This window comes from Stenella coeruleoalba (genome assembly GCF_951394435.1).
Source record: "Stenella coeruleoalba genome assembly, chromosome: 20".
In the NCBI taxonomy this organism is placed as follows: domain Eukaryota; kingdom Metazoa; phylum Chordata; class Mammalia; order Artiodactyla; family Delphinidae; genus Stenella; species Stenella coeruleoalba.
In genome coordinates, this window is record NC_137166.1 from 41,825,152 (window position 1) to 41,851,700 (window position 26,549).

The window sequence follows — 26,549 nt, forward strand, 5'->3', positions numbered from 1 at the left end:
GGTCTGCAGATGAGGTGAGCTGGTCATGGCCGGGAGGACACATCTTGTCCCCACGCACGCCGGGCAACTTCCCAGATGTCGATCGATGCTTCTGGCGAGAACAGTTCCTTCAGAGGAGCGCCATTGATCAGGCCAGACGGAAAACAAGTGGCGGCGATCGGGACAAGTGAATATTCATTTGGCAGTGTTAGAGGGCACGTGGAGATTATGCTTGTGGTGAGCGGCAGGGCAGGATCGATTCAGGACAAGAGGTGGACCAGATGTCTACAGGGGCTGAGACTCGGGCCGGGGGAGAGGGGGCCAGAGAATGTCTGGAACAGCGAGGCTGCCATGCCACCCCACTCACAGCTGTCTGAAAGCTGACTGAAGCTGGGGCCGATGGAGTGTTTCTGGGGTGTGTGGAGGTATCCTGTCTAGGGCCTTTGTCTTCAGGTGGGTCACTTGCTGCACAGCGGCCACCAGGCCTGGGGACATCTGTGTGCATGGCAGGAGTTGAAGGGACACACAGTTGCTGGGAGAGAGAAGGGATCTGCTGAGCCTGCCTCCATCCGAGGGTCCCGCTTCCCTCCTGGGCACACTGGGGGGTAGGGGGGGTTGAGGATGTCCGACTGGCGCCATCTCTAATCGCTAGCTGAGACCCTTCTCCCGCGTCGTCAGTGCATCCCGCCCTGCACAGATGGGACCCGAGCCAGGGAGACTGTGAGATTTGGGACCAGGGTCCTGTGTCGTGGTCCTCCTTGACCTGGGGGTGAGGGGGTGGGGGTATGAACATGGATCCACCCGTTACACTCTGGGAGCCCTAGCCCTTGGCTAGAAGCTTCCTAGATAGAGGTGAGAGGTCATCACTGCTGGCCTGGGAGGTCAGGAGTCTTGTCGGCTCATTGCCAGGTGCACGGTCAGCTAGGTGCAGCCTGCCCCCTCCCCCAGCCCCAATCAACCATCTGTAGGAACTGCTACCGACAGGAGGGGGGGCTCGGTTCCACTGCGCTGTGCAGGCTGCTCAGCTAATGAGGGGGTTTGTGAAATTTTTAATTATGGCTTCCGTGCCTGGCTTAATTACTTGCGTATGGTTCTACAAGAGAGGAGAGGATGCCTGCATGCAGCGCTGCTCCTCAGCCCCGCGTTTGACTTTAATTAAAGGCAGAACCTGAGGTCTTTCCATCGCTAATGATCATGGAAAATTAGCTTCCAGTTCCCAGGGGTCGCCAGAGTGATGCACCCTGAGGCGGAAAGGGACGGAGTGGGGAGAGTGGGAGGCACAGCACAGATGGCCTTTCTGGGCTGCCACCCCTGAGCACTGCCCCCCGCAGCCCACCCTCCCGCCACCTTCCCTCCGGGCCCTGCAGAAAAGGGAGCCTTGTTCTCCTCTGCCAGGAAGGAGGCCTGACCCCAGGCAGCAGCTGGGGGTGCGGGAGCACCACTGATCTGGGAGCGAGGGCTGCTGTGGTCTGTGTCCTGGTGGCCAGGAGCTGGGAACGGCCTGGGCTGCAGCTGGACTGCTCCCTGCTGGTGGTCACAGGGCAGAGGGGTGGGAGGTTCTGGAACCGCCACACAGGGGCACACACACGCACACGCATCCACTCACACACACATGTCCACTTACACACACGCTCACCCAGGCCAGGCACACATACCCGGCCCTTCACCCACTCAATCCACAGGATGGAATCACAGAGACACGTCTGCACGGTCACACATGTGTGTGCACACATGTAGTTATAGACGCTTCCACGCATGAGCTGAGGGCCCTCTTAGGACCTTCCTTGCTCTCACTGTCCCTCAAGCTCTCACCAAGGCCAGTATCTGCTTGGGAGCCAGCAGGCCAGAGCTGCGGGCAGGGTGTGGCTTAGAGAGGGCTCCCGAGAGCGGCAGAGCAGCCCTGACCACCTCCCCACTGACCGACACAGGTCTGTGCTGGCGTGTACCTGGCATGTGGCTTCCTTGGTCACAGTCAGGGTTAGTTCCAGGGCTCAACAGGAGGAGTGGTGGAGAGCACGTCCTTTGGACTTAGACCTGAATTCAAGTCTGACTCCACCACTTCCTAGCAGTGTGGCCTTGGGTAAGTTATTCAGCCTCTCTAAGTCTGTTTCCTCATCTGTAAAATGGGGGTTATACTTGTTCATGTGGCTTTTATATGGAGCAAAGGAGATAATTGTGCAGTGAGCTCAGTGGCCAGCTCTGCATCACCCCTCCCCAGCTTGTACCCTAGTCTCTGGGTTTGGGAGGGATGGACCCCACCCTCAGCTCCAGGGAGGCCAGTTCCATCCCACTGGCTCCAGGAACCCAGGCCTGCATCCACCAACAGAAGGCATTCCCCCAGCCCCAGAGGTGCCATTGTCTTGGGATCCAGCTGGGGACGGGGCTCCCTCTGTCCTGCTGGATGTAACGAGGATGCCTGTGAGCTGGACTGCGGCTCAGCCATCGCACAACCGTGAAGGAGCCGTCTGAGGATAAAACCTGCCTGAGGACAGAGGAGTAGAGCCACAGGAAGGACCTGGGTCCTGGTGACACCATGAAACTTCGGGATTCCCACCGAGCTGGGTTTTCTATTGCTCACCTCCAAACACGTGCTGGTTGTCACAGGGCTCATGGCAAACGCTTAGTCTGACACTGCACACAGTTGATGGCAACCACCGAACCAGGCAAGAGCTGGTCTCCTGGCAACACCCCAGCTCCTTCCTGTCCCACCGAGGACGCTGCCCTATGGGTGGGGGTTGAGCCTTCCGCCCCAGGAGCTGTATTCCTTTGCCGGGGCTGCCATAACAGAGTACCACAGATGAGGGGGGCGCTTAAACAACCGAAAAATACTGTCTCACCATTCTGGAGTGTAGACGTCTGCGATCAAGGTATTTGCAGGGTTGGTTCCTTCTGGGCGTGGTGAAGGAGAATCTGTTCCAGACCTCTCCGCGAGCTTCTGAGGGATTTCTGGCAGTCTTTGGCATCTCATGACTTGTAGATCTCTGCCTTTATCCTCCCAGGACATTCTCCTTGTGTGCATGTCTGTGTCCAGATTTCCCCTTTTCATAAGAACATCAGCCCTATTAGATTAGGGGCTCACCTACTCCAGTGTGACCTCATCTTAATTAATTACCTCTGCGATGACCCTGTTTCCAAGTAAGGTCACATTCTGAGGTACTGGGGATTAGGGCTTCAGCATATGAATTTGGGGGGACACAATTCAACCCATAACAGGTGCATACGAGTGTGTGTGTGTGTGTGTGTGTGTGTGACTGCTGGGTTGGGATACTGTGTCACTACTCCCCTGTCCTACCACAGTGACTGTCCTCCAGGTGGAGACAGATGCCCTGGGCTGGAAGGCCCTGTTTCTGCGTGAGTGCCATCTGGTTACAGAGCTGTAGGAAGCAGCTCCTGACCAGCGAGGCTGCTGCAGTCTCACTCCACTTCAGCTGACTCACAAGCTTTCTCTCCCCTCAGATGATTTTGCACAAAAATTCCTTGAACTGTTAGGCATCATTTTTATCCAGAGGTTGGGCGCTTTTCCCCAATCCAGGCTATAATTTTCATGGCAGGACTGGCAATGGGTGGACCCCGGGCCAAATCCAACTTGGACATGAGTTTTTATTGGGTCAAGTCGGTTTTTAAAATGTACATTACTTACCAATGTAAGAATCAGGAAATATCAAGTTAAAAATCCAGGTTTTCAAACCAGAAAATCTGAAGGTCTGGATCTGCTACCAAGGGTTACTTTAAAAGAATTTTCATATTAAAATGTCTTACGGTTATTATAGGACAGGGCTGCTTTAAACAAGTGTTCACTGAAGACCATCGATTGGCCAGTCTGAGTCTCGTCATAAAAATGTGTTTTTGCACCTGTGTCTTCCTGTTTTCAGCAACCACGTAAAAAGTCAAGGCTCAAGTGACCCTTTGCATGCAGAGTGGTATAGGGCACAACGTGGGGCCTGTGTTGATGCCATTCTGTTTTCAGATGCTCCCAGCTCACTGGGTGTTGCCCACCACTCCAGCCTGGCAAACATGCCATAGAGTGCCATGTCCAGGGATCATAAAGGTTTAAACCCTTTTCTACCTGTGTCCTTGAAGCTGAAAGATGAGAACATCCAGGACGCAGGGCAGCAGAAAAGAGGCTGCAGGCTCAGGGAGAGGAAAACCAGAACCCCTCCCCCTGCCTTGTATGTTGTTCAGGGTAAGCAGAGAAGTCAGCAGAACTGTTTGGAGAGAAGGACAAGACCAACCATGGAGAGCACGTGCCCTGCAGGGAAGGGACTGGGACTCAGAAGCTCACCCCACCTGCCCTGAGTCTCTTTCCTCCACCCCAGGACAGCATCCCATCACAGCAGGAATCTTCACAAATAGCCCTGTGTGGTATCAGTCCACCTGGGACTGACTGACTGGTTGGGAAAACTGAAGCTCAGAGATGTAAAATGATGATCCCCAAAGTCTCCCAGGGAGAAAATTGAGTGCTGAGAGTAGCACACACTCAGAGCCCAGTGGTCTTTTCTCTACACTAACTTCTCACTCTTACCTGTGTTGGAGGAAAGCCCAGGGGCTCTTTGGATGCCTCTCACCCAGCCTGGGGGCTGTCAGGGAATGGTGAGAGATGAGACCGGATACTCACTTGCCTTGTGGGACATGCTGAGACATTTAAACTTGGACTATTCGGCAACGGGGTGCCCTCAGACGGTTTTGAAAAGGGAGGGACAGCACATGCACTGCCAGAAGTGGTGTGGAGGTGGGGAGCTGTCCAGGACCCCGGTGCTGAATCAGCCACACTGAGGGGCTGGAAAAGATAGACAGGACAGGAGCAGGGGACCAAGTGTACAGTTGGATGTCGGGGGAGAGAGAAGGGAGGGGAGGTTGGTCCTAAATTTATGTCTTTCCAACCCTGTGGTGAAAAGGGGGGAAGGCATTGAGGGGGAGGAGACTTGAAATACAGGAAGTCAAGTGGAAGGAGACATGAGGCAGAGTCTCATGGAGAAGGCAGGCTTCTACCTCATGCATAGCTGCTCATTAGGACTTCCAGGTCACTCACAGCCTTGGCCCCATCCTGATAGCCTGAGAGAGACCCACTTCTCCACGGAACAGTCAGGACAGAGACAACGTGGTTATTCTGCCATATCCTTAGTCTTTGAGCCCTTAGATCGGAAGGAACCAGCAGCCTGTTCTGAGAAGAGCTCCAGGGGAAATCATGCTGGACTAGTAGGAATCATGAATGTGGCGGTCAGCCTTGGCACCAGCTTAGAAAGGCCAGCCTGCTCCCACAGGACACCCAGGGCACACCTGCTGGGCTCCACATGACCTCAACTCAAAGCGCCCAGCCGGCCTTAGTGTACAAGCATCCTTTCCCTTCCTCCCTCCTCCTCCTAGCCTTTCATCACTCACTACACATTGCCCGAATACCTCCTCTGTGCCAGGCACTTTTGGCAGCTGGGAGCACAAAAGCAAGTCCTCTGGGGCTTCCTTGCGCCAGCCGCAGGGAGAGGGATTCCCTGGAAGGAAGCCAAGCCTCCTAGCCATTCTCTACTCCTCTGGAGTCTGTGGATTCAGTTTGCAACTAGAGGCAGCTGCACTCTGCCAGGGCCCAGGGCATTCTGGGTTTACTCATACACTCCTTTCTGTTCATATTATACCCCAACTTTCAATTTTGAGAAGTAAATATGCAATTTTTTCCTCCCTGTAATTTTCCCTGCTGTGGCTGTGGATTTCAAAGCAGCTGGAAAGTGTGAGTAGCTCAGTGCTTTCTAAAAGTAAAAGGAGGCCGTGCGGCTTCGTACGTCGTCTGCTGCGCTTCGCAAGATGCAGAGGCTCTACTGTGGGGAGATGCTCTCCAGGCTGTACCGTCAGGGGAACTTTTAACCCAGATAATCCACGTCCCCGCCTACCATTAGCAATGAGTTAATTGCCAAGAAGTAAGCGTGTGTGTGCACCCAGACACATGCATGCGTGTTGCAGGGATGTTAGTCGTGCGCGTTGCAGGTGAAACAAAGGTATCTGCTTACGCAGTCAAACTTTCTGCATGTTCCTCTGGAGACTTTCAAACCTTCGTGCCTCCGTAATTGAAGGTCAGGATAATCTGATCTACGCTTTTGTTTGGAAGAAGCAAGACAAACAGATCTGGGATGGCTTATTTACCGTGTAACCTTGACAGTCTCTCTGGGTCTTAATTTTATCATCTGTAAAACAGAGCAGTGGACTTGGAGATGTGCTGCCTGGATCCCCTTCCAGGAAGGACTCACTGACCACCCGCGGGACAGGTGGTCAGCCGTCAGCTCCTTAGGGATCTGCAGCAAACTGCCTTATCCCGGGTCATGCCCTTCCCTGGGCACCCCACATCCAGCTACTGAGTAAGGTAGAGGCATCCAGGCAGAGCCATTTCTGCCTGCTGCAGGGTGCTCTGACCGCCAACACCTACTCCAGAGTTCCCATCCAGGCTATGTTGGACCTGAAACCCTGACCGACTTCTGCTCACTCCCCCTTCCTCCCTTTTCCCTTCATAGATGTTGAGCCTTGATAAACATCTTGTACCCCAAACTCCATCACAGCATCTCCTTATAGAAAACCAAAGCCTGTGACAAATAGGGATAAAGATTTTCACTTCAAGAGGTTATTGTGTGAAAGCTAAATGAGATGTTTATGTGGTATCCCACATAGTGCCTGGAACGTTCGTTAACAAAGCATGACAAATGTCTGTTCCTTTTCCGTTTCCCCTAAAAACTGTGACACTAAGTCCCATTCCAGGCCTTGAGCATTTGTTCATAGCCTGTGCTCTGTAATATCGGTTTGGATAAAGACCAGAGGGGAAAGTGGCCCTGAAAGTTTGTCCCAGCTGCTAAGTTTGAGAACCTGGCAGAGGACTCTGGAGCCAACCTTGTCCCTGTGAAGTTCAGTATCCATGGATCACATCAGCCCTCTTCAACGTCCCTCACTGAAAAGAAATCGAGCATGCAAATACTCTTTTATCATTGATTATGATAAAAGAGTATTATCCAGGGGGAGATTCATGAAAGAGCCGGAAGTACATTGAAATTCAATATGGTTTTAGTCCAAATCAATATTAATAATTGTTTGCCTTTTTAAAGTGCAATTTGCAACCGAAAAATACACAAAGATCAACCAGTAGTTGCTAACACATCAAATTTTCCCGTTAAAGGCATAGTCCCTTACCTTTAAAATGTTTCTTATTCAACAGAGGATGGCGCTAATCCGTGAAAATGGTTATCTGTTATTTACGTGCACAACATTAGAATGGGCTTCCATTATGCGTGAGCTGAAAGGCCGGTACCTTTTCTTTTTAAGTTCTTGATTTTTTTAATTAAACTTTTTATTTCAAAATAATTATAGATTAACATACAGTTGTAAGAAGTAATACAGAGAAATACTGTGTACCCTTTATCCTGTTTCCCCCAATAGTAACATCTTGTAAAACTACAGTCCAATATCACAGTGAGAACGTTGACCTTGATACAGTCGAGACAGAGGACATTTCCATCACCACAAGGACGCCTCATGCTGCCCCTTTTACATTGTTCAAGAATTAAAGATTTTTAAATGACAAAGTTGACCATGGATACAGTGGGATTCAAATCATTAGCCCTGTTTAGTTCTGCCTTAAAATGATTTTTATCATTAGGTGAGACACTGTCCCAACTGGGCTCAGTGGGTTCAAACATAGAGCAGTGGTAACCTAGGTAGAGAGTGGACCCAGGAGAGACTCGCGTCAACCACCCAGGCCTCAGGAGTAGATCAGAAAGAACCTGAGAACACATTTTTCAGTTGGACACTTGCATCAGCGTCCCTTGCCCCCTCAAATAAGGACAGAGTTATCTCGAAGAGAAACAGCTTGGCAGCTTTGGTCCATAGGGGCACAGCACTGACCCAGATTTGTGGCAAGGGATAGCCAGCAGGTGTGGGTGAGGGACCTGAAAGTGGCCTCACGCAGATAAAATTCCCAAGGTGCCTTTCTGTTCTCCAGGATAGGTGTTTGTCTCACTCCAGAGCTGCAAGGAATTTGGAAACTCACCTATAGTGCATATTTCGGACGCATCTTGATTTCAAGGTTAGGAAAATCAAGCCCTGAGGGTCAACAGTTAATTGGAGGGGCAGCCAGGCCCAGAACCTGAGCTCCACTCTGAGCCTTGTGTCCATCCCATGACATCTGGTCGCTTGTGTGGGGGCTGCCTGGGTTCGTAAACTTAGTTCCTCTATGTCCTGGTCATGTTTCACACAGGCGTGAACTTGACCGTTCTGGTCCTCCTCAGCTTCTGGGCCCACACCCAGTCACCTGTGGGATGAGCAAAATGATAACATAGTGATTTCTGCTCAGTTTGCTTTCATTGATTTTTTTTTAGTGCAGTAAAATTACTATCCTTACTGTTATTTATATACATAATAGAAAACTTACCATTTTAACCATTTTTAAGTCCAGAGGCAGTAACTACATTCACATTGTTGTGTAGCCATCACCACTCTGCATCTCCAGGACTTTTTTCATTTTTCCCAACTGAAAGTCTGTACCCATTAATTAATAATGCCCCATTCCTCCCTCCCTCCCCTGCAGCCCCTGGTAACCACTATTCTACTTCCTGTCTCTGAATTTGACTACATGGAATCGTACAGTATTTGTCCTATTGTCACTGGCTTCTTTCACGCAGCATAATGTCCTCAAGGTTCATCCATGTTACACCATGTGTTGCTTTCATTGGCTTTTGATCAACACGTTCAACCTCCAGTTTTGTCTGGGAGTTTCCTGTCATCCTACTGTGTTTTAAAGGTTTGGGAATCATCCATTTTACAGCCTCTAACTTACTTGTATATTTGCTTGTGCACGTGTTGTGTGTGTTAATACACGTGTATATATAGAAAGAGAGTCGTCACTTACCTCTACAAGTAGACGAGTCTTCAAGCCCCATGATTGGAAACCTGCCCCACCAACATGAGGATCCTGGTGGTGCGTGTGCCTTGGGTGTTTGGGAGCTGTCAGGTTCCATTGGGCTCCCTGGTGGAGCTCAGTTCCTTGTCTCTTCTTCAGTCATAGGATTGGACTACTCATTGGACCTGATTCCAAGCCAGACCTGATCGAAACAAACCCACAGCTCCCTGAAACATAAGTGACCTTTTTAAAATTCCAGGTTCATGGAGTGCCTCTCTCCGGATGGCCCAATCACCTCTGTCTATGAACTCAGGCGCATTCAACATGCAGCGAAGTTTATCGATCACCTGTGCCAGGCACTGTGCTAAGTGCTGGGAGTACAGAGATGAGCAAAGAGTCTGAAACAGGCATGTGAATGCTGTCCACACAGTGGGGGAAGGGCTGTAACTGAGGTACACATGCTCACAAGATTGGAGGTACAGCCAGGGCAGGGGTGGGGAGGGACTCAGTTTTTCTACCTGTAGAATTACTACTCCACGACCCTGTTCCATTGTCATAAAACACCCTGAAAATATAAGACGTTCTGGGCAGAGATGATACCCAGAGTAGCAGTGGAAGGCACTGCAGCCTGTGACACCTTGGCCAGGCTCTCAGGACCCTCTTGCTGTTCATCTTCCGTTCATCCTCTTTGTATGCGCAGTGGTGGGAAGCTGGGCTGTGGTGTTCCTAGTGGGGCAGTGGGGATATGGCTTGGGGCTGTTTGAGCCTGATTTATGCCTCGGCCTTCACCTTAGTGTCCCCTTTCCCTCCCCCTGCAGAGAGCATGGGGGATTGGAAGGACTCCCTGCCTTGTAACAGGGGATGCATATCAGGTGAATTGCTTCCCCCAGGAATGGGGTGCTGTCGTGCCTACTTGGGTGTGCCAAGGCTGGGCCCTGGCCATTTCAGGACCCAGGTCAGCGCGCGCGCGCACACACACACACACACACACACACACACACACACACACACATACACACACACACACACACAGGTGGCAGCGGTGGGGCAGGAGTCTGCAGCCCGACCTCAGAGTCTCAGCACTTGCAGCCATTTGTCATCCTCACAGAGCTTTGCAACTTTACGCCTAGGCATAAAAACTGGAGGGACTCGTCCCAGAGTTTGCTGCTGCTTCCACCACTGCCGTGAGAGCAGTTATAATTAGCTGCAGGATTTTAAGGACCTGAAATCAAGAAGAACCCCATCTCAGAAGTAAGCAGGAGCCACACACATGGAAGAACTCGTCTGACAAAACAGATGGAGGTGGTGTTCTCAGGGGACTGGGCTGTGTGCTTTGTTTCAGCAAAGAGCAAATGAGTTACTGAGGCCGGGAGGCTGAGGAGGGAAGCCGGGAGGTGAGCCCCAGCGCCGGCCTCGGTGCGGGGCAGAGCTGGAGGCGCAGCCCTCTCTGCTGCCCTGGCAGAACGCTTGGTGCCGGGTTCAAGGTGACGGCAGTGCCTGGCTCCATTCTCCTCAAGTTGCCATAGCAGCCTGTCTCCCGATGAGCAGCTTCTCCTGGAACCCTCAGCCAGGAGGGACGTCATTCTTCGCTCCTGCTTCGCTTCTGCCGGTTAGGGAAGGAGACTGACTAGACAGAGAACTTTCCTGGGCCCGGGGTCTGCACACCAAGTGAGTGCCCCCGGTGGGCATGTGGCTGGATGCATCCTGCTGCCTCCAGCGGGACACAGCGTCCTCTGGGTGACTGGGGCGAGTGTCTGGGCCTTGGAGCCTCCACAGCCAACTGTGTCCTTGGAGCCGTCCGTCCGTCTGCCTGCCGGCCCTTCGCCACTGGAGGTGCGTGTGTTTTGTTGGCTGAATTCCCAAGTCCTTGCTTGTGCCCTGAAGTGAATTTTCTAGAGACGAATTTTTAAATCAGATAAATAAGGAAATAGGAGAAATCCTTGGCCCTGCCCTGTGTCCCAGGAGGTGTTTACAAGATTAATTGGATTTCTTTTTCTTACTGTAAAAATTGGTGGTGTCATTCAGGCCTCAGGGAGAGAAGCCGCTGGGAGCGCTAGGAATTGGGAGAAGGGCAGGACCTTCTGAAAACTCAGCGGGCTGTTTATTTTTCTTGCCTCCCCCCTCCCCCTTCCACCCCCAGTTATTTGAATTTTCTTATTGTCTGTTGGCCTTGGAAGGGAAGCAGGGAAGTAGGGGAGGCTTTTCCACTTGTCGTCAGAGCCGAGGGTGATGCAGCGCGTGCGGAGGATGCACCAGTCCTCCCAGCTGGGGGCGGAGGCCGGTGAATGTGTTTATGGGCCCCCGGGCAGCCCGGCCCCAGCCTGTGGTAGAGTGTGGTACCCCTTCCCAGGCAGCAGCTCAACTCCCTGGAGAGGGAGACAGCCTTTGGACAGCTCTCCCACGGCCTTGAAAATAACGTGTGACTTTGAAGACAAGGACCCTCGCGGGAACAGTAGTGGATCAGATGTGCACACCCTCTGGAGTGTCTGGTGGTCTGCTGGTGACCTCTCAGCCGCCTCCCTTTAAAGGAAGGACGTTCCTGTGGATAATGTGATGTTGGCCCCCTCCTGGGGCACTGAAGACCCAGCCAGACTGCGAACTCCTCTCCCAGGAGGGGAGGCATGCTAACCTTTGATTCTTGTTTACGTGGAGCAGGGAGTTAGCCAATCAGATGGTCTCTCAGTGAGAGCCCCCACTGGGAGGAGTGCCGCGGGGGGGGGGGGGGGGGGGCGGGGGAAGGCTGGGGTCTGAGGCTTAAGGGCTGGGTCTGGGCAGGGGAAGCCAAACACAACTCTAACACCAGCTTCCCTGGGCTGGTGGGGGAAGGGGCTTATATTCTCTTGGGGGCCAACAAAAAAAAGAGTCACTGAAATGAGACACTTGAATGGTTGACGCTCCTGCCACAGTGAAGGTGCAGGTCCTGGGGCTGTGTTCTCTTCTCCCCCAGATTTGGGGGCGGGGATGTGGTCCTCATCCTGGCTCCAGGCACATGGGCTGCTGGAGCCTGGCTCCACTGGGCGGACTTGGTTTGGGCAGGTTCAGAAACAAGCGAGGACAGGTCGTGGCTGCAGGACAAGGGGAATCGATACTGGCTTGAACGGCGACAGTGTGACAGATTAGGAAGAAAAAGGGACTGACCAGCTCTCTGTACTCACTTCTGCAGGGCCAGCCACTGTACAGACAGTGCGATGACGATCACATGTGCGTCTGAGTCCCCTTTTCTCATCCAATAGAGTCTCTGGGTCGAGATCAGGCAGCTCTTTATTAGCTGTTTAACCGGGCCGCTGTGTACACTGGCCATCAATTTGCCATCCTGTCGTCCCGCCTTCCTCTCTCCTTCCCTCTCCCCCTCCTTAGATCAGATCAGCCTCCTGGCCTCGTGTCTGACTCTGCAGGCCGGTGTGGCTGCAGGAGGTGTGCCAACACCACGGCCAGCATAAGCTGGGTGTCCTTACAGCTGCGGCCTTGCTTATAGGCTTACCCGGTGGGTCCTGCACTCAGGGCCTGTCTTCACTGAGGGAAGGGCCTGGGAGACCACAGGGTGCCGGGCATGCTGTGGGCAGCGCTGAGAGTGGCCTCGTCCTTTCCCGGAGCCTGGGGCCTGCGCTTTTGCATCTGTGTCTTTGCATATGATGAGCCAGGTCCCCAGGACAGTCCCATCTGGGGCAGCCGTGGAGGGGGAGGCCACAGCCCCTTCACGAGGGGCTTCAGGGTCTGAGCCTTTGGGGACACGTGGCTACCCATTTTCACCCACCGCAAGCCCAGGGTGGGAGTGTCCCTGGTGACGGCGGGAAGCAGCCATCTTTCTCTGCGGCAGGGGCCACTGCAGCGAGGTCAGGGCCAGCTGGAACCCCAGAGCCAACTCCAGAGGCAAACCGAGCCCGGCTCAGCGCTGCCTCCCAGACATAAAAGCTGGGAGGCCGTGGGAAACCCCTGCTCGGGCCAGCCCAGAGAGCCCAGCATTCACGCACGTTCCCGTGCGTGGAGGCCTGGAGCAGGTTAATTAAAGTTAACTGAGTGAAAAAATAATTACAGAGACTGTAGAGGGGAGAAATCTAAACCTGCAGTTTAACTCTCCTCAGCCTCAGAGCTTTGCTGAGCACCGTCTAGTCCTTGGGAATCTGTCTGGGCAGAGGAGGGAGGGGCTTCTCTTAGTATCATTTCCTGCTTCGCGCCCCCCAGGTTGGATGCAGAGGGGGAAGAGTTAGGGTTTCCTCCCCCAGCACCTGGGTGCCAGGTCGCAGATGGGTTCCCTGACCAAGGTATCGCACCAAGGAGACCCTGGGCAGGGGCCATCCTTGTGCCGAGCAGCACATCTGGTCTGGGGCCCCATCAGCCACCCAGCTGTGCTCTTGGAGGCCGCTGGAATCTGCCCCCCTGGCCTCAGCCTCCCTCGGGCACTACCCTGTGCCAGGGAGGGGCAAGTTCCCAAGGGCTCCTTGGGTGGAAAGAGGGTGGTATCCCTGGGCCCGGGCGGGTAGGACCCAGTGAAGGTAAGGGGACCCTAGGCCAGGGATCGAACCCACGCCCCCTGCAGTGGAAGCATGGAGTCTTAACCACTGGACCACCAGGGAAGTCCTGGGGTACCCCCATCTTGACCCACAGCCTGGCCCAACCGATGTCACTTGGTTGGTACTGGTGTATTTGCAATTTCTTCTACTTCAGGAGGAACAAGGGTTGGGACAAGCCACGCAGGCATGCTCTGGGTCTGCAGCGGCCAGAGCAGTGGGGGTCCATCTGCAGGGACACAGCCTCTGAGCCTGGGGTCTGTCAGATCTGGGTCTGGCTGCCCCGTCTCAGCTCCAGGCCCCAGGGCTTTGAGAGCAGGGACAACCGTGATCTGGCCAGAGCTCTTCAGCTCCTGCGGGTGTGACTGTCCAGTGGAGCCTCGATCCCACCAGCCCATCCTTCAGTCTGTCAGGGAGGGAAAGCTCTGGCTGGCGGGGGTGGGGAGTCACTCAGTCCCTGACATCCTCTGGGCCTGGGAGGCTCCTTCTCCAAGCCTCCAGTTCCATGGAGACCCTTGTCCCCAGCACCCTGTAAACAGGAGCCAGGGCAGAGAGAGACCCAAGAGCTTTTCTGTCCACCAGGCCAGTTGCGAGGGAGAAGGACCCAGATTCCTGCCTGGACATTGCAGGGGTGTGACCGCTGTCCCCAGCTGTGGGTGTTGGGGCTCCATCCTAGGCTCCCCTGGGCAGGAACTGGGCAGTGTTTCTCTCCATGGTTTCTCTAGGGGTGCAGATACAGGAGACCCTGGCAGGAAGCTGGTGTCTTGGCCACAGGTGGTGACCGGGCTTCCCTTCACCTCCTTGGGCTTGAAAACGTGAAAGGGACGCACCTGAGTAAGGGTGGAGGGATCCAGGATTACGCTGGTCAAGTGCAGCGACTGGGGCCCTGGGCCTCAGTGATGGACCGTCTTTCTCCTCTGCTGCTCCATAGACCGTGGCCTGATGGACACCTGGTGTGGACGATGAGGGAAGAACGCGCCTCCCACACCCGAGAGGTGACCCCAGAGCGAGCCCCGGATGGCCCCGCGAGCAGGAACGATGCGGCTGGCCTGCATGTTCTCGTCCATCCTGCTGTTTGGAGCCGCGGGCCTCCTCCTCTTCATCAGCCTGCAGGACCCCACAGAGCTCGCCCTCCAGCAGGTGCCAGGTGAGCCCTCACTCTCCGCCCCGCCGTCTGCTGCCCCGGCTTTCCCGCTCGAGGCGCAGGTCTCCGCGCTGCTCTGGTGCCAAGGCAGGGGTCCTGGCCGCAGGGTGGGCACACAGTGTCTGTTGTCAGACCACCAGCCCCAGGGTTCTGGCCTGTGCACTCTTCTGGGGAAGGACAGCCAGGCTGCCCATCGCTCAGCTGCTCCCTGCCTTTGGTGAAACCCAGATTTAAGGAGGATTCTGCCACCTGTCGGGGCCTCTTCCACGTGGTCTCGGACACCCGAAGATGAATGCCTTCTCCCTGAGCCCGGGCCTCCCAAATGGGACTCTGATTCTCTGCCCAGCCCCGGGGACCCCTCAAATTCAGGGAGGTCGGGGTACCTCCTGGCTTTGTGAAGCTGAGGTGGCTCCTGCTGGCCCCCCACCTGCTTCCTCCTGACACACTGGAGGGAAGCACCCTCCCTGACTCAGAGGTGGGGTGGCAGTGAGGGGAGAGCAGGAAGGATGGTTCTGGAACCTCGGGGTGGACAGGATGTGGAGAGGGGAGCTCAGGCCAGGCCCCTCTTGCTGGGACACAGAGAGCACAGCAGGGCTGGAGGGCATCCGGCTAGGGGCCAAGGCCAAGGATCACTCTGCTCTGGGGTGAGAGGAGAGCGTGGTTGCCAGGCCCGAGCACCAGCATTTCCCAGCAGTGGTCCCAGAGGCCTTGTTAGGGGAGAGTCCGTGATGACAGCCCTCTGCTCCAGGACACGAACAGAATGAGAGAGGTGTGGAGGCTGGGGAGTTAGGCAGAGGGATTCCTGTGCCGTCCCTGCCCGCAGCCTGTAGCACAGGAGCGCGGGACATGGCGCGGGGGCCCCTGGCCCTGAGTGTGGAGGGCTCTCAGGCCTGCAGCCTCCCCGCCCAGCACCCCCTCAGCCATGGCTCACACGCTCAGGGCAACCCGCACCCGGGCTCAGACTGGGGGCCTGTAGGCAACACGCGGAAAGGCAGAAGAAGCACAGGGAGGCCAGAGCTGGGGCCCTGGGCCTGGCAGCTGCTCTCAGGGGCCCTGGTGGGAGAGGCTGATGCGTTGATTCTCTCATCACAGAGTCAGCTAGAGGCAGCCCAGGCGCTGGGTCTGCAGGAGACAGTGGGTGAGTCAGTGGGGCTGACTCACGCTTGGGCCGGACCCTCCTAGCGGGTGGCTGTCGAAGGGGGTCTGGCTGCTTCCTGGCTTCTGGAGAAGCAAAAGCAGGGGCCCATGACCGAGTTGGTCCTCTGCAGAGACTTTGCAGCCCCACGTGAGCCCCAGAGTGGCCGGCTCACTGTGTCAGTGTAACCGGGCTCCACAGGCAGTGCCCGCGGGGACACTAAGAGTTGGTCTCTGCAGTTGCGGGTTATATATGCAGAAGCGAGCTCCCAAAGAAGGGCCCTCAGACAGGGCTCGGGGTTAATGGCACCGTGTGTCCTCGGCACAGGTCATGGTGAGTATGTGTGGTTGGAGCACACGTGGGCAGGACATCTGCGTTCTATGGGACGAGCCTGGGAGAGAAGGCATGAGTGCATCTGCGTTCTATGGGACGAGCCTGGGAGAGAAGGCATGAGTGCGTCTGTGGTGTCCACCCGTGTATCCCATCCGTGGTGTCCTCTGGAGACAGGTGTTATTTTCCTGGGTGGACTCAGGGTCTGGTGGCCACGACACACCCCCTCACACCGTGCTGTAGCAGCTGGCAACGCACAGCCCTTGCCCCTCATCCTTCTGCAGACGTGGCTTCCTGTCCCTCCCGCCAGCCAGCACTGCCTTGCACAGCCCCCCCAGTGCGTGCACGTGCGGATCTCCTTGATTACTGGTGGGGTGGGAGCCCACCGGATGGCTGGGGTTTCTGGGGTGGGCTGGAGTGGTGAGCAGGAGGGGAGCGTGGAGCCTCAGCCGGCAGGGCGTGTAGGATGGCAGGAAGCGGAGGTTCCCCTCCCGCTGCAGCCGGGGATGGCAAAGGCCTGGCAGACCCAGGCAAGGTGCACACCTGGGTCTTGGGCTCCCTTCCTCGGGCTGTAGATGGAGCTGGACCACCCCCTCGCCACATGCCAGGTGACGGGCAACCTGGATGTTCTATGGAAATCACCTCAAACGCAGTCATAAAACCTTAAGTAATGCTTACATTACTTTCCCTGAGCAAAGTGTTCCTGACACAGGCTGTTTGTGTTGATTTGTTGCTATTCATTTATTCTTTCCCTGTACTTCTCACAGCAGCCTAATTGTGATTCGGTACCAAGAAAGCAATATCAAAGTAATTTTCCACAACATTAGTTACAATTTTCTTCTGATCTTTCAAGTGAAACAGTCCCATCCTGTTGGCTTCTTTGAGCATAAACCTTGATTACATTTATCTGTCGGAAACCAGTACTTACAAAGTGTATGTATCGAGTTGCATGGGTGGGTGGCCCCAAGGGCCCTGGACAAGTCAGGATTTCTACCCACGGGAGGTGTGGCTGTGTGGGGTCTGCCCCGTCATCTGGATCAGGCAAGGCCAATGGTGGGGGGCACCTTCGGAGGAAATTCCACACAGGCTGCTCTGGCTTTCCCAGCAGCAGAAACTTCCCTGGGAACGGAGTGTCTGGTACCCGCTGTTGTTGGCACTGATCAAGGTGGAAGGGGGAGGGTGGGCAGGTGAAGATCCAGAAACAAGCTTGAGAAGGCGGGCAGAGCCTGTAGTTGTTTGTGGTCCCTTGGGGTCGGGGGTGTCCTTCAGATTTCTCCCATGCAGCTACCAGCTGTTAAAAGCACCTGAGCTTCTCAGAGACCAGTCAGCAAATCTCACCTGGTTTGCTCATTAGATGCCGTCCTATGGGGCTGCCAGCTTTTGTAAACCAAGCGATATTTTCCAAAATGTTTGCTATATTTTATTTATTTATTTATTTTTTGTGGTACGCGGGCCTCTCACTGTTGTGGCCTCTCCCGTTGCGGAGCACAGGCTCCGGACGCGCAGACTCAGCGGCCATGGCTCACGGGCCCAGCCGCTCCGCGGCACGTGGGATCTTCCTGGACCGGGGTACGAACCCGCGTCCCCTGCATCGGCAGGCGGACTCTCAACCACTGCGCCACCAGGGAAGCCCTGTTTGCTATATTTTAAATCAAACCTCCTGGAACATAAATCACTGCCGGTTAACCTACCTTCATTCTAAGATTAGATTTTCTTGGGTATCAGAATCCACCTATCCTATTATTTTTCAGTCTCCAATACTGCCAGGCCCTGAGGCCTCAGGAAACTCACTTCTTGACCCAGGAGACTACACTTGCCCCTTCCTTAAGTGGAAGAGAGCAGACGAGAACCGGGAATAACACATCCCGACGTGCTGGCCCTGGGGGTACAAATGGTGCTCTCCACGTGTGTGTTTGGACACACTGACTTTTTATGAGCTGCCTGTCTTTATTATGAATGTTGTATTATGGAGAGCTTGGAACACACACAAAGGTAGGTTAGCATAGTGCAATGAACCCCATGCACCCAACACCCAGTAGCCTCAAGAGGGCCCCATCCACAGCCCCATCCACTTCTCTCCTTTTGAAGCGTATACCATATGGCCTGTCAATTCAGCCATCAATTTTTTTTTTAAATTTCTATTGGAATATAGTTGATATACAATGTGGGGTTAGTTTCTGCTCTACAGCAAAGTGAATCAGTTATACACATACACATATATCCAGTCTTTCTTTTTTTTTTTTAAATTATTTTTGGCCACGCCACACCTCATGCAGGATCTTAGTTCCCCGACCAGGGATCAGACTCGTGCCCCTTGCAGGGGAAGCACAGAGTCTTAACCACTGGACCACCGGGGAGGTCCCTATCCACTATTTTTTAGATTCTTTTCCCACGTAGGTCATTACAGAGTATTGAGTAGAGTTCCCTGTGCCATACAGTAGGTTCTTATTTTATCTACTTTATATATAGTGGTGTGTATATGTCAATCCCAATCTCCCAATTTATCCCTCCCCTCCTTGCCCCGCTTTACCCCCGGTAACCATAAAGCCGTAACTATTTCAATATATTTCTCAGTTTAAAAGATAAGAACGCTTTTTTTTTTTTTAACATTCAACAGTTCTTTAATCTCACCACATGACCAGTGTTCACATTTCTAGTGGGCCCACAAATACCATAAGTACCTTTATTTCCAATTTGTTTTATCCAGTATCCAGATAAGGCCCACATGTCGCAGTGGGTGGATGAGTCGTTTAGGTCTGTCTCAGTCTATAAGAGGCCACCTTTATTTCTCTCTTGCTGTTTATTGGAGGAAACTGGGTCGCGGGTCCTGTGAGTCTCCCACAGCTGGGGTTTTTGCTGATTGTGCCTGTTTGGTGTAGCTCAGCACAGCCTTCTGCTCTTTGTATTCCCTATAAATTAAGTAAATTCAGCAGCTTGATCGGATGCAGGTTTGGTTTCTTTTTCTTTCTTTCTTTTTTTTTGGCAAGAATTCACGTGTGGTCCTATATTCTTCCGTTGGGAGACGCACATCTGCCCGGCTTTCTTTTGGTATGTCAGTTAGCCACTGACCCTGTACCTAGACCGTCCATTCATTTGGGGCTGTACAACGCGATGTTCTTTTTTTTTAAATTATTTATTTTTGGCTGTGTTGGGTCTTCGTTGCTGCGCGCAGGCTTTCTCTAGCTGCGGCGAGTGGGGGCTACTCTTCGTTCATTGTGGTGCGTGGGCTTCTCATTACGGTGGCTTCTCTTGTTGCGGAGCACGGGCTCTAGGCGCGCAGGCTTCAGTAGTTGTGGCTCGCGGGCTCTAGAGCACAGGCTCAGTAGTTGTGGCGCACGGGCTTAGTTGCTCCGCGGCATGTGGGATCTTCCTGGACCAGGTATCGAACCTGTGTCCCCTGCATGGGCAGGCCGATTCTTAACCACTGCGCCGCTAGGCAAGTCCAGCGATGTTCTTTTTTTTTTTTTTTTAAATTTTTTAATTTATTTTTTTAAATTGAAGTATAGTTGATTTTAATTTATTTCTTTAAATTGAAGTATAGTTGATTTACAATGTTATGTTAATTACTGCTGCACGACAGAGTGATTCAGTTGTACATATATATACATTCTTTTTTTAAAATATTCTTTTCCATTATGGTTTATCACAGGATATTGAATATAGCTCTCTGTGCTATACAGGAGGACCATTCTGTACATAAAAGCTTACATCTGCTAACCCCAACCTCCCACTCCATCCGTCCCCCAGCCCCTCCCCTGTGATGTTCTAATCATTATCATTCCTTCTTCATTCTTTTAAGTGGGATGGATTTTGTTTTAATGGGATGAGGCGAAGCGTTGTTAGTGACCCGTGAAGCCAAGGTGAACAGTGGATTGGTTGGCTTGTTCATTGATATATTTTAAAATGTGACCTTACGATACAGATTCTGTTGCCGGCACACTACAGGTAGGTTGTTTTATTTTTTTGTTTTTTTTTAACGTTTGGTTTTGGCAGAGTGGATTTTCTTAGAGTGAGCCGCCCCACGTTTTAGTGGAGTAGCTCTTTACTTTCCCCAAAGCCATGTGGTTGTGATGGGGGGCGTCTCTGGGGACTGAGGCCAGTGCTGGGGTGCCGACGGAAAAAGGCAGCCACAGTGATGGCTCAGCGGCCCCGAGTGCAGACAGGACAGCCTCTGATGACTTGTTGGTCCATAGCCAGGCCCCAGGGCATTCCTTCCAGGGCATCCAGAAATAATAATAATAACAAAAGTTTACCATGTGCCAGGTCTTGTGCTAAGCCCTTTACGTGTTTTAATGCATGTAATTCTTACAATAAATGAGGTCCTGAGACTTACAGGATGGACACGCAGAAAACACTGATGGGGGCTAACGCTCCCAGCCACTCACGCGTGCCCACCACTAAGACAAGCACTTCACAAGTACTTAGCACTCATTTAATACTTTCGGAACCCCCTGAGTTAAGTACTATTACACCATTTGACAGACAAGACTCCTGAGGTGAGAGAGGTTACGAGCTGTGCCCAGGGCCAGAAAGGTTTGGGCTTCAGAGCCCGGATTCATCCTTAGGCAGCCGGCTGTTGCCCACGGCACCTACTGCCTTCCCAACAGCAGTGATGCTCACTCGGTCTGGCCTGTCTGGTCCCAGAGCAAAACCTGGCAGAGAGAAGAGCGTGGATCAAAGAGGCCTGAGAGAATGTGCGTGCGAAGAGCTCCCAGTGCATTAGGGGCTGGAGTGAGACCCGGGGATCCAGACTAGTGGCTGAAGACACAGCCAGGCGCTGGGCCCCCTGAGCCCTTGGAAGACTGCAAAGAGCGAGCCTTTGCAGGCTCAGCAGGAAAGCTCTGGGGATTCTGAGGGTGCAGTGGCCACCGGAGAGCCCACTCCAGTGACTGCATGTCGTGGACCTGTGGGCAGAGGGGGAGAACACAAGTATAAGGAGAGTGGCTGGGAGGGGTTGAGGGAGACTGGAAGAGATGGCAAGGCCTGGGGCAGGCAGGCAGGGACTGGAGAGGGTGGGTCAGGGCCATCGTGGGGCGGCAACCCCAGAGTTGGTGACCGCATGGGTGAGAGGACGAGGAGGGTGAGGAAGGCAGCCGTCAGGGTTCAGGGTGACTCTAGCGCAGAGTGTCTGTCTCTGCTAGGTGGGGGTTAGGGTGCCACTCACCGAGGCAGACACTTCAGACAGGGAGTGGTCAGAGGAGGGAGCTGGAGACCACATGTTCTATTTTGGGCAGATGGCATCTGAGATGCTGGGCAGGGTGTGTGCAGTTGCACTGTGACTCCATCCAGGGTTCCAGACTCACAGGTCACAAGAACAGGCGAGAAAAGCAGGAAGCTCCCAGCCTGCCCATCCCTCCTCCACCTGCATCTTCATTCACACAGGTCACACACTCACGCCTTCGCTCTCACACACCCGAGGGCAAGGTCCTGGCTGGAGGAGTCGGGAGGGCTTCCTGGAGGAGGGGAGCTGTGGATTGCTTGTTGGCCTCCTCCAGGGCACAAGAGGTGACGAGATGCTGACCTCCAGCAGAAGCAGTGACGTGGATTTGGATGAGACTCAGTGGGAGCCCGTGGTCTCTCTCCAGAGTGCATGATGCTAAGTATTGTGCCCAATATCCCACAGTTAGAAATTAACAGAGCCGGAATTGACTCAAAAATTGACAGAGCTCCTGCTGTGGTCCCCTGGAGGCAGGGCTGTGTTGGCTGGAGAGAGCGTGGCCCTCACTCTCGGTTCCATGGTTACCAGGGACACATGGCCCTGCCTGTGCCCATGTGCGGGGGTCAATGTCAGAGGGTTTGTCTTGTTCCTACAATGACTGTCTTTGCCCAGGTGTGACCCCTTGTAGCCCTGAGACACCACCAGGCCAAAAGCCCTGGGTGAGCCAGGGCCACAGGGGTAACTGCTGAGACGCTCTCAACAGCTCACCCACGTGAGGGTGATGGAGTAACCAGAAGCGTGGTGGCCGTCCCTCCTCCCCCTTCTCTGGGCAAGGTGGCCTTGGGGTAGGGGCAGCCTGCTGGAGCTGGTGTGCTAAACCCACACTCCTTCCCCGGGCCAGGGGAGCCAGCCCCTCCAGTTTCCATGGAGCTGTCTGCTTTGCCCAGGCAGGTGGGTTTTACTAGAATCCTGTCGAGTCTGTCTCCTGAAACCTTTTTCGAACAGCACTGTGGAACATCATATATATTTCCTACAACCCTTGTGAAACTGACACCTCCTTGTTGTGACTGTGAATATCAGAAGTGACATGTAATTGCAGTGATCCGTCCTGTTAAGTAGCTGGCAATATATCATTGCAAAATCAGCAGGGCTGGGACGCTCAGAACCCAGTGTTTCTAAACAACGCACCTGCAAGCGTGTGTGTTCAAACTCTCTTCACCAAACGCCGCCCAGGGCTCACGAAGGCTGCCTCACCTGCCTCGCCTCGCCTTTCTATGACCACAGCAAAGAAAATTTAACTCTGGTTAAAGCCACCCAGTGAGTTTTCGGTTCTCTGGAATGCCCACTCCTTGTCACGGAACGCACTGGGTTCTCAAAGTCAGGGCTGCGGTCAGGATGCTTGTAGCAGTGCTCCTTCCAAGTGTGGCCCTGGGGCTTCCTGTCCCCCCCTTTCCTCTACTCCAGAGTGGCTTTGTGGGGGGTTCTTTCTGGTGCCACAGGGTGAGCAGTGTGCTGGGCCGGGCCAGCCATCACTGTGCCAGCCTAGGGAAGGACACTGGTGGGGTCAGTGTGGACGATTGGATGGTTGGGGACCGGGGGTGGCTAGAGCCCATGGCACGATGGCTGAGCCCCGCCTCGGTCGGGTGGGAGCGTTGAGGCAGGGCCTGCACATTTCGAGGGCACTATTCACACTGTGTTCTATGCTAACTCCAGGGTAGGGTTGATTTCAACTGTGGTGTGAAGGGCGCCCCCTGGAGTTGTGCAGAGGACAGTACTGATGGAGGGGCAGACATGGGACCTCCACGGCAATTGGACAATGAGTGCCAGAAAGGGGGGCCATGTCAGAACACACAGCCCTCAAGTGTGGGCACCAGAGCCCAGGGGGGCTGGTAGGCCCCAGGGGTGCTGGTTTTAGAGCCTTCTCTGAAGTCTGCTTTGGGGGGAGGACCCTCACAGAGCCCTCCCTGGGACGCCCTGACTTCAGGGGTGTCCACTGCGGGCCCGTCTTCAGTGGAAGTTTCTCTGCCCCCATCCTCTCTCACCTGAGACACCGCCCTGGCCTGCAGCCAGCCCCCTGGCATCTGCTTCTCTGCTGTGGCCCCCATTTCCTGGGTTCCTCCCTCCCCACTGCAGAAGACGCCCTGGAGGTCTCCAGCTGGAGCCTCACCTTTCCTTTGGTGCGTTCGAATATGCTAAGTGAAAAATAATGAGCATGTAGGAGCTAATAACAGGAATCACCTAATTAAATTAGGAAACAGACATCTTATCACTGTAATCTGAAAACTGATATTAATAGAAAATGGTCCCAGCATTGTTATGCTAAATGTTCCTACGGGTGGGGAAATTAAAAAGGAGAGCAGAACGGAAAATGGGGACAATCGTATCCAATAAGAGCAAGACATGTTTTGAAGGAACTAAAGAAAATGCTAAAAATAGAATACAGGATCACTGTGAGGCTCTAATGAAGTGATGGACAAAGGTGCCTTTGAAAACCACAGAGCTCCACACACGTGTACGATGATAATTTTTTAAATGAGACAATGTAATTAAGCTTCAGCGTGCATGAAACCTAGTAATAGTTATCGTTTATTGGCGCCAGGCACTGTCTCGGGTGCCTTTATTTCATCTTCCTTCACCCAGTGAGACGCAGGCATCCCCGTCCTCAACTTACATTCAGAGAGGTTAGGTCAGTTGCCCGAAGTCCCACAGCCAGAGTGGCCGGAGCTGGGATTCGAACCCAGATCTGCCTGCTTGCAAAGCCCTTTGCCCTCCTCACCTGTTGCTGCTGGTTAATGTCAGGGTCAGCAGTTCCTGTATTTTCTGTTTTTCCACCGTCTCCTCAAAGGGCATTTCTTGCCGACACCCAGCAGATTCCTTGGCAGCCAGACTCCCCGCCCCAACCCCAAGGCTCCTCTGGCGTCTTGGTTAATAAAACCCACACAAAGACACCTTCTGAAATTACAGTGCAGCTGGGAAACTGGGGCTCCCATTGTGTCCGGGTCTGGGCGGGGCTGAGCGGCCGAGCTGGGCTGGCGGTTCCGATGCTCATGCCAACCCCGGAAGCCCCGGTTTCAGGTTGTGTCTCCACAGCAGCTGATTGTTCCCCCCCCGCCCCCCGCCAAGCCCCCTCCTGGGAGGTGAATCAGGCTCTGTTCACCTGCGATGTGAGTCATGACTCCGGGAGCCCAGAGCGGGGCTCAGGTGTGGGGTGACCCCTTTCCCATCTGCCCGGCCCAGAATGAATAGGAGGGATCCAGGGAGGAGGACGAGGGCTCAAGATCTGTGTGTGAGATGCCCCAGAAGTACCTCGTCTGGGCCACCGTGGGGAGAGCACCTGGGCCGGCATTAGCAGGGACAAGCACCCCGTACCTCCCCACCTCTGTGCCCATGCACCAACCAGGCATCTTCAGTGGGGGGATGGAGGGGGAGTCAGTCACCTGACATCAGAGCCAGGCCCCCCACTCAGCCCAGAAGCTCTGCCAGGGAGAGCAGGACAGGGCGAGACTTCAATCCCAAAGTGGCACGGGGCTCTGGGGGTGGCCTCCTGCCTGGCTTGCCTCCCCACTCAGCCCCACTTGGTCTGCAGTCTCAGGGCTCTGGGAGAGAGGCTAGGGAGACAGTGAATCTCACCGCCAGCTTGGGGAAGGGTCCAGTCGGGTCCTAACATGTGCTTATCTAGGCCCTGCTAACCTTCCAGAAGTCCTAGGTTGCTAATGTGGGCAGCAGAGAAGTGGTTCTCTGCCAGGACCTGATCTAAGGACAAGGCTGTTGCTACGACTGCCGTCCTTCTCCGTAGCTGGTTCTTGTTTTTTTAAACCCCCAAAATGTCATGGTTGTAGTTATGACAACAGAAGTGCTGGAGGCTGATTCTGGAGGCCGATGTGGGTCCGTGGTGAGGTGGGCCGATCAGGGATGCCCTCGGGCCAGGCCAGGGGGAGCTCTCACCCGGGCACCGACTGCCTGCCGGGTGGGCGTGCCGGCCCCTCCTATTATGATGCTGCCTTTCTTGTAGCCTTCCGGTCGGTGTGGGTCTCCTTCCCGAAATCTTTGCAGGAAGTTGGGTGCTCAGGCAGATGCCGTCTAAGCCAGAAGCCCATCGTTACCTGTCTGCTGGTATTTGCATGGTAAAGCTTATCTCCCAGGATTTATGGCTCTGCAGTTTTAACTTGAATCATGGTAGAACTCGGTGGACGATTCTCGCTTTTAAAAGTTTGTATTTATCTGGGAAAAATAGCTGAACTTAAATGGGTTCCATTGTCCCCAACAGCTGGCTGGCTCCCGCCGGAGGGGTGAAGAGCCCCGGGGGGGTCTTCCCATTCTCCGTCTGGGGTCCAGGCAGGAAGCTGTGGGCTGCCTCTTACCGAGCCCTGCGGCCCAGCCGTGGCATTTCCCAGCCCTCCTCAGCAGTCCTGAAGACCGGCCACCTATAGAGCAGGCTCTCCCCGCCCAAGCTACCTGCTCACCCCAGCTTGGTTGTCCTCAAAGCAGGCCAAGGGTCCAGTCCCTGGCCAGCGGTTCTCAGCCCAGGTGGTTTCCAAGCTAGGTTGGACCGAGGGGGTGATCTGTGAACCCCTCACCACGTTTTGGTTGTGTGTCTGAATGTGCTTAGGTCCTGGGAAGAAAAGGCAGCCTGGAAGGAGTCTGGGACCCCCACCCTACCTCTCCAAAGGCTACAAGCATCTGTGGGTGCTTTCGACCTTTGCCCTCAGGGTCTGGGCCTGCCCCGCAGGGAGGGAGATAGGAAAGACGAAGGGATGAGGGGGAATGTCAATTTAAAAAAATGGTGTTGGGTCACCAGGCCCATCAGAAAATGTATCAGCACAGAGCTGCCAGGGCCGGGAGACCCCAGGGAGCGGGGTGGGGGAGGGGAGGGGGGAACAGATGGTCCCTGGCTCCTGGGGCAGGGCCGCCGCTCAGTCTTAGCCAGGAGCGCTGTGTGGAATGCAGGCCCAGCGTGGCCAGATCCTCCTTTTTATTTTTTAGTTTTTCAAAGAAACAAGGAATCTGTAACATATAATTTCTTCTGATTTTTAAGTGGCAGCTCAAACTTTAGAAGGTGTTTTTACAGTTGGTTGGTCACGCTTGTCACGGCCTGTTGGTTGGATGGGCTGGAAGGAGAGGCTGTGTCCACTCTCCTGCCCTCCCTCAGGCTGAGACTTGCCCCCTCCCACCCTCCCTAGCTACTCCCCCCCCACCCCCGCCCCAGGACAGAGAGGTAGTGGGTCTCCCTGGTGGGCAGGGAACTCGTTATCTTTCCAGCCCCGGCAGGACTCACTCCAAGCCAGGCCCCAAGCGAGTGCTGGGCAGAGCTTCTCCAGGTGTCTGCTGACCAACGGTGGCTTCCCAGAGCCCGAGGGTCCCCTGCCCAGTTCAGGGGGCCAGGAGCCCTGCCAGATCACTGTTCACCATTCAGGCCTGGGACCTGGGGG

General features: G+C 54.2%; 1 protein-coding gene across 1 annotated transcript in view; it reads left to right on the plus strand.

Annotated features, from left to right (window-relative positions):
• The window catches only part of CHST8 (carbohydrate sulfotransferase 8), a 121,215-nt gene that overhangs the window by 41,063 nt on the left and 53,603 nt on the right, over positions 1-26,549 (plus strand). The window contains exon 2 of the mRNA XM_079908779.1: positions 14,285-14,500. Coding sequence (XP_079764905.1) covers positions 14,371-14,500 — 130 coding nt within the window. The 5' untranslated portion in view covers positions 14,285-14,370. The remainder of the gene's footprint in view (positions 1-14,284; positions 14,501-26,549) is intronic.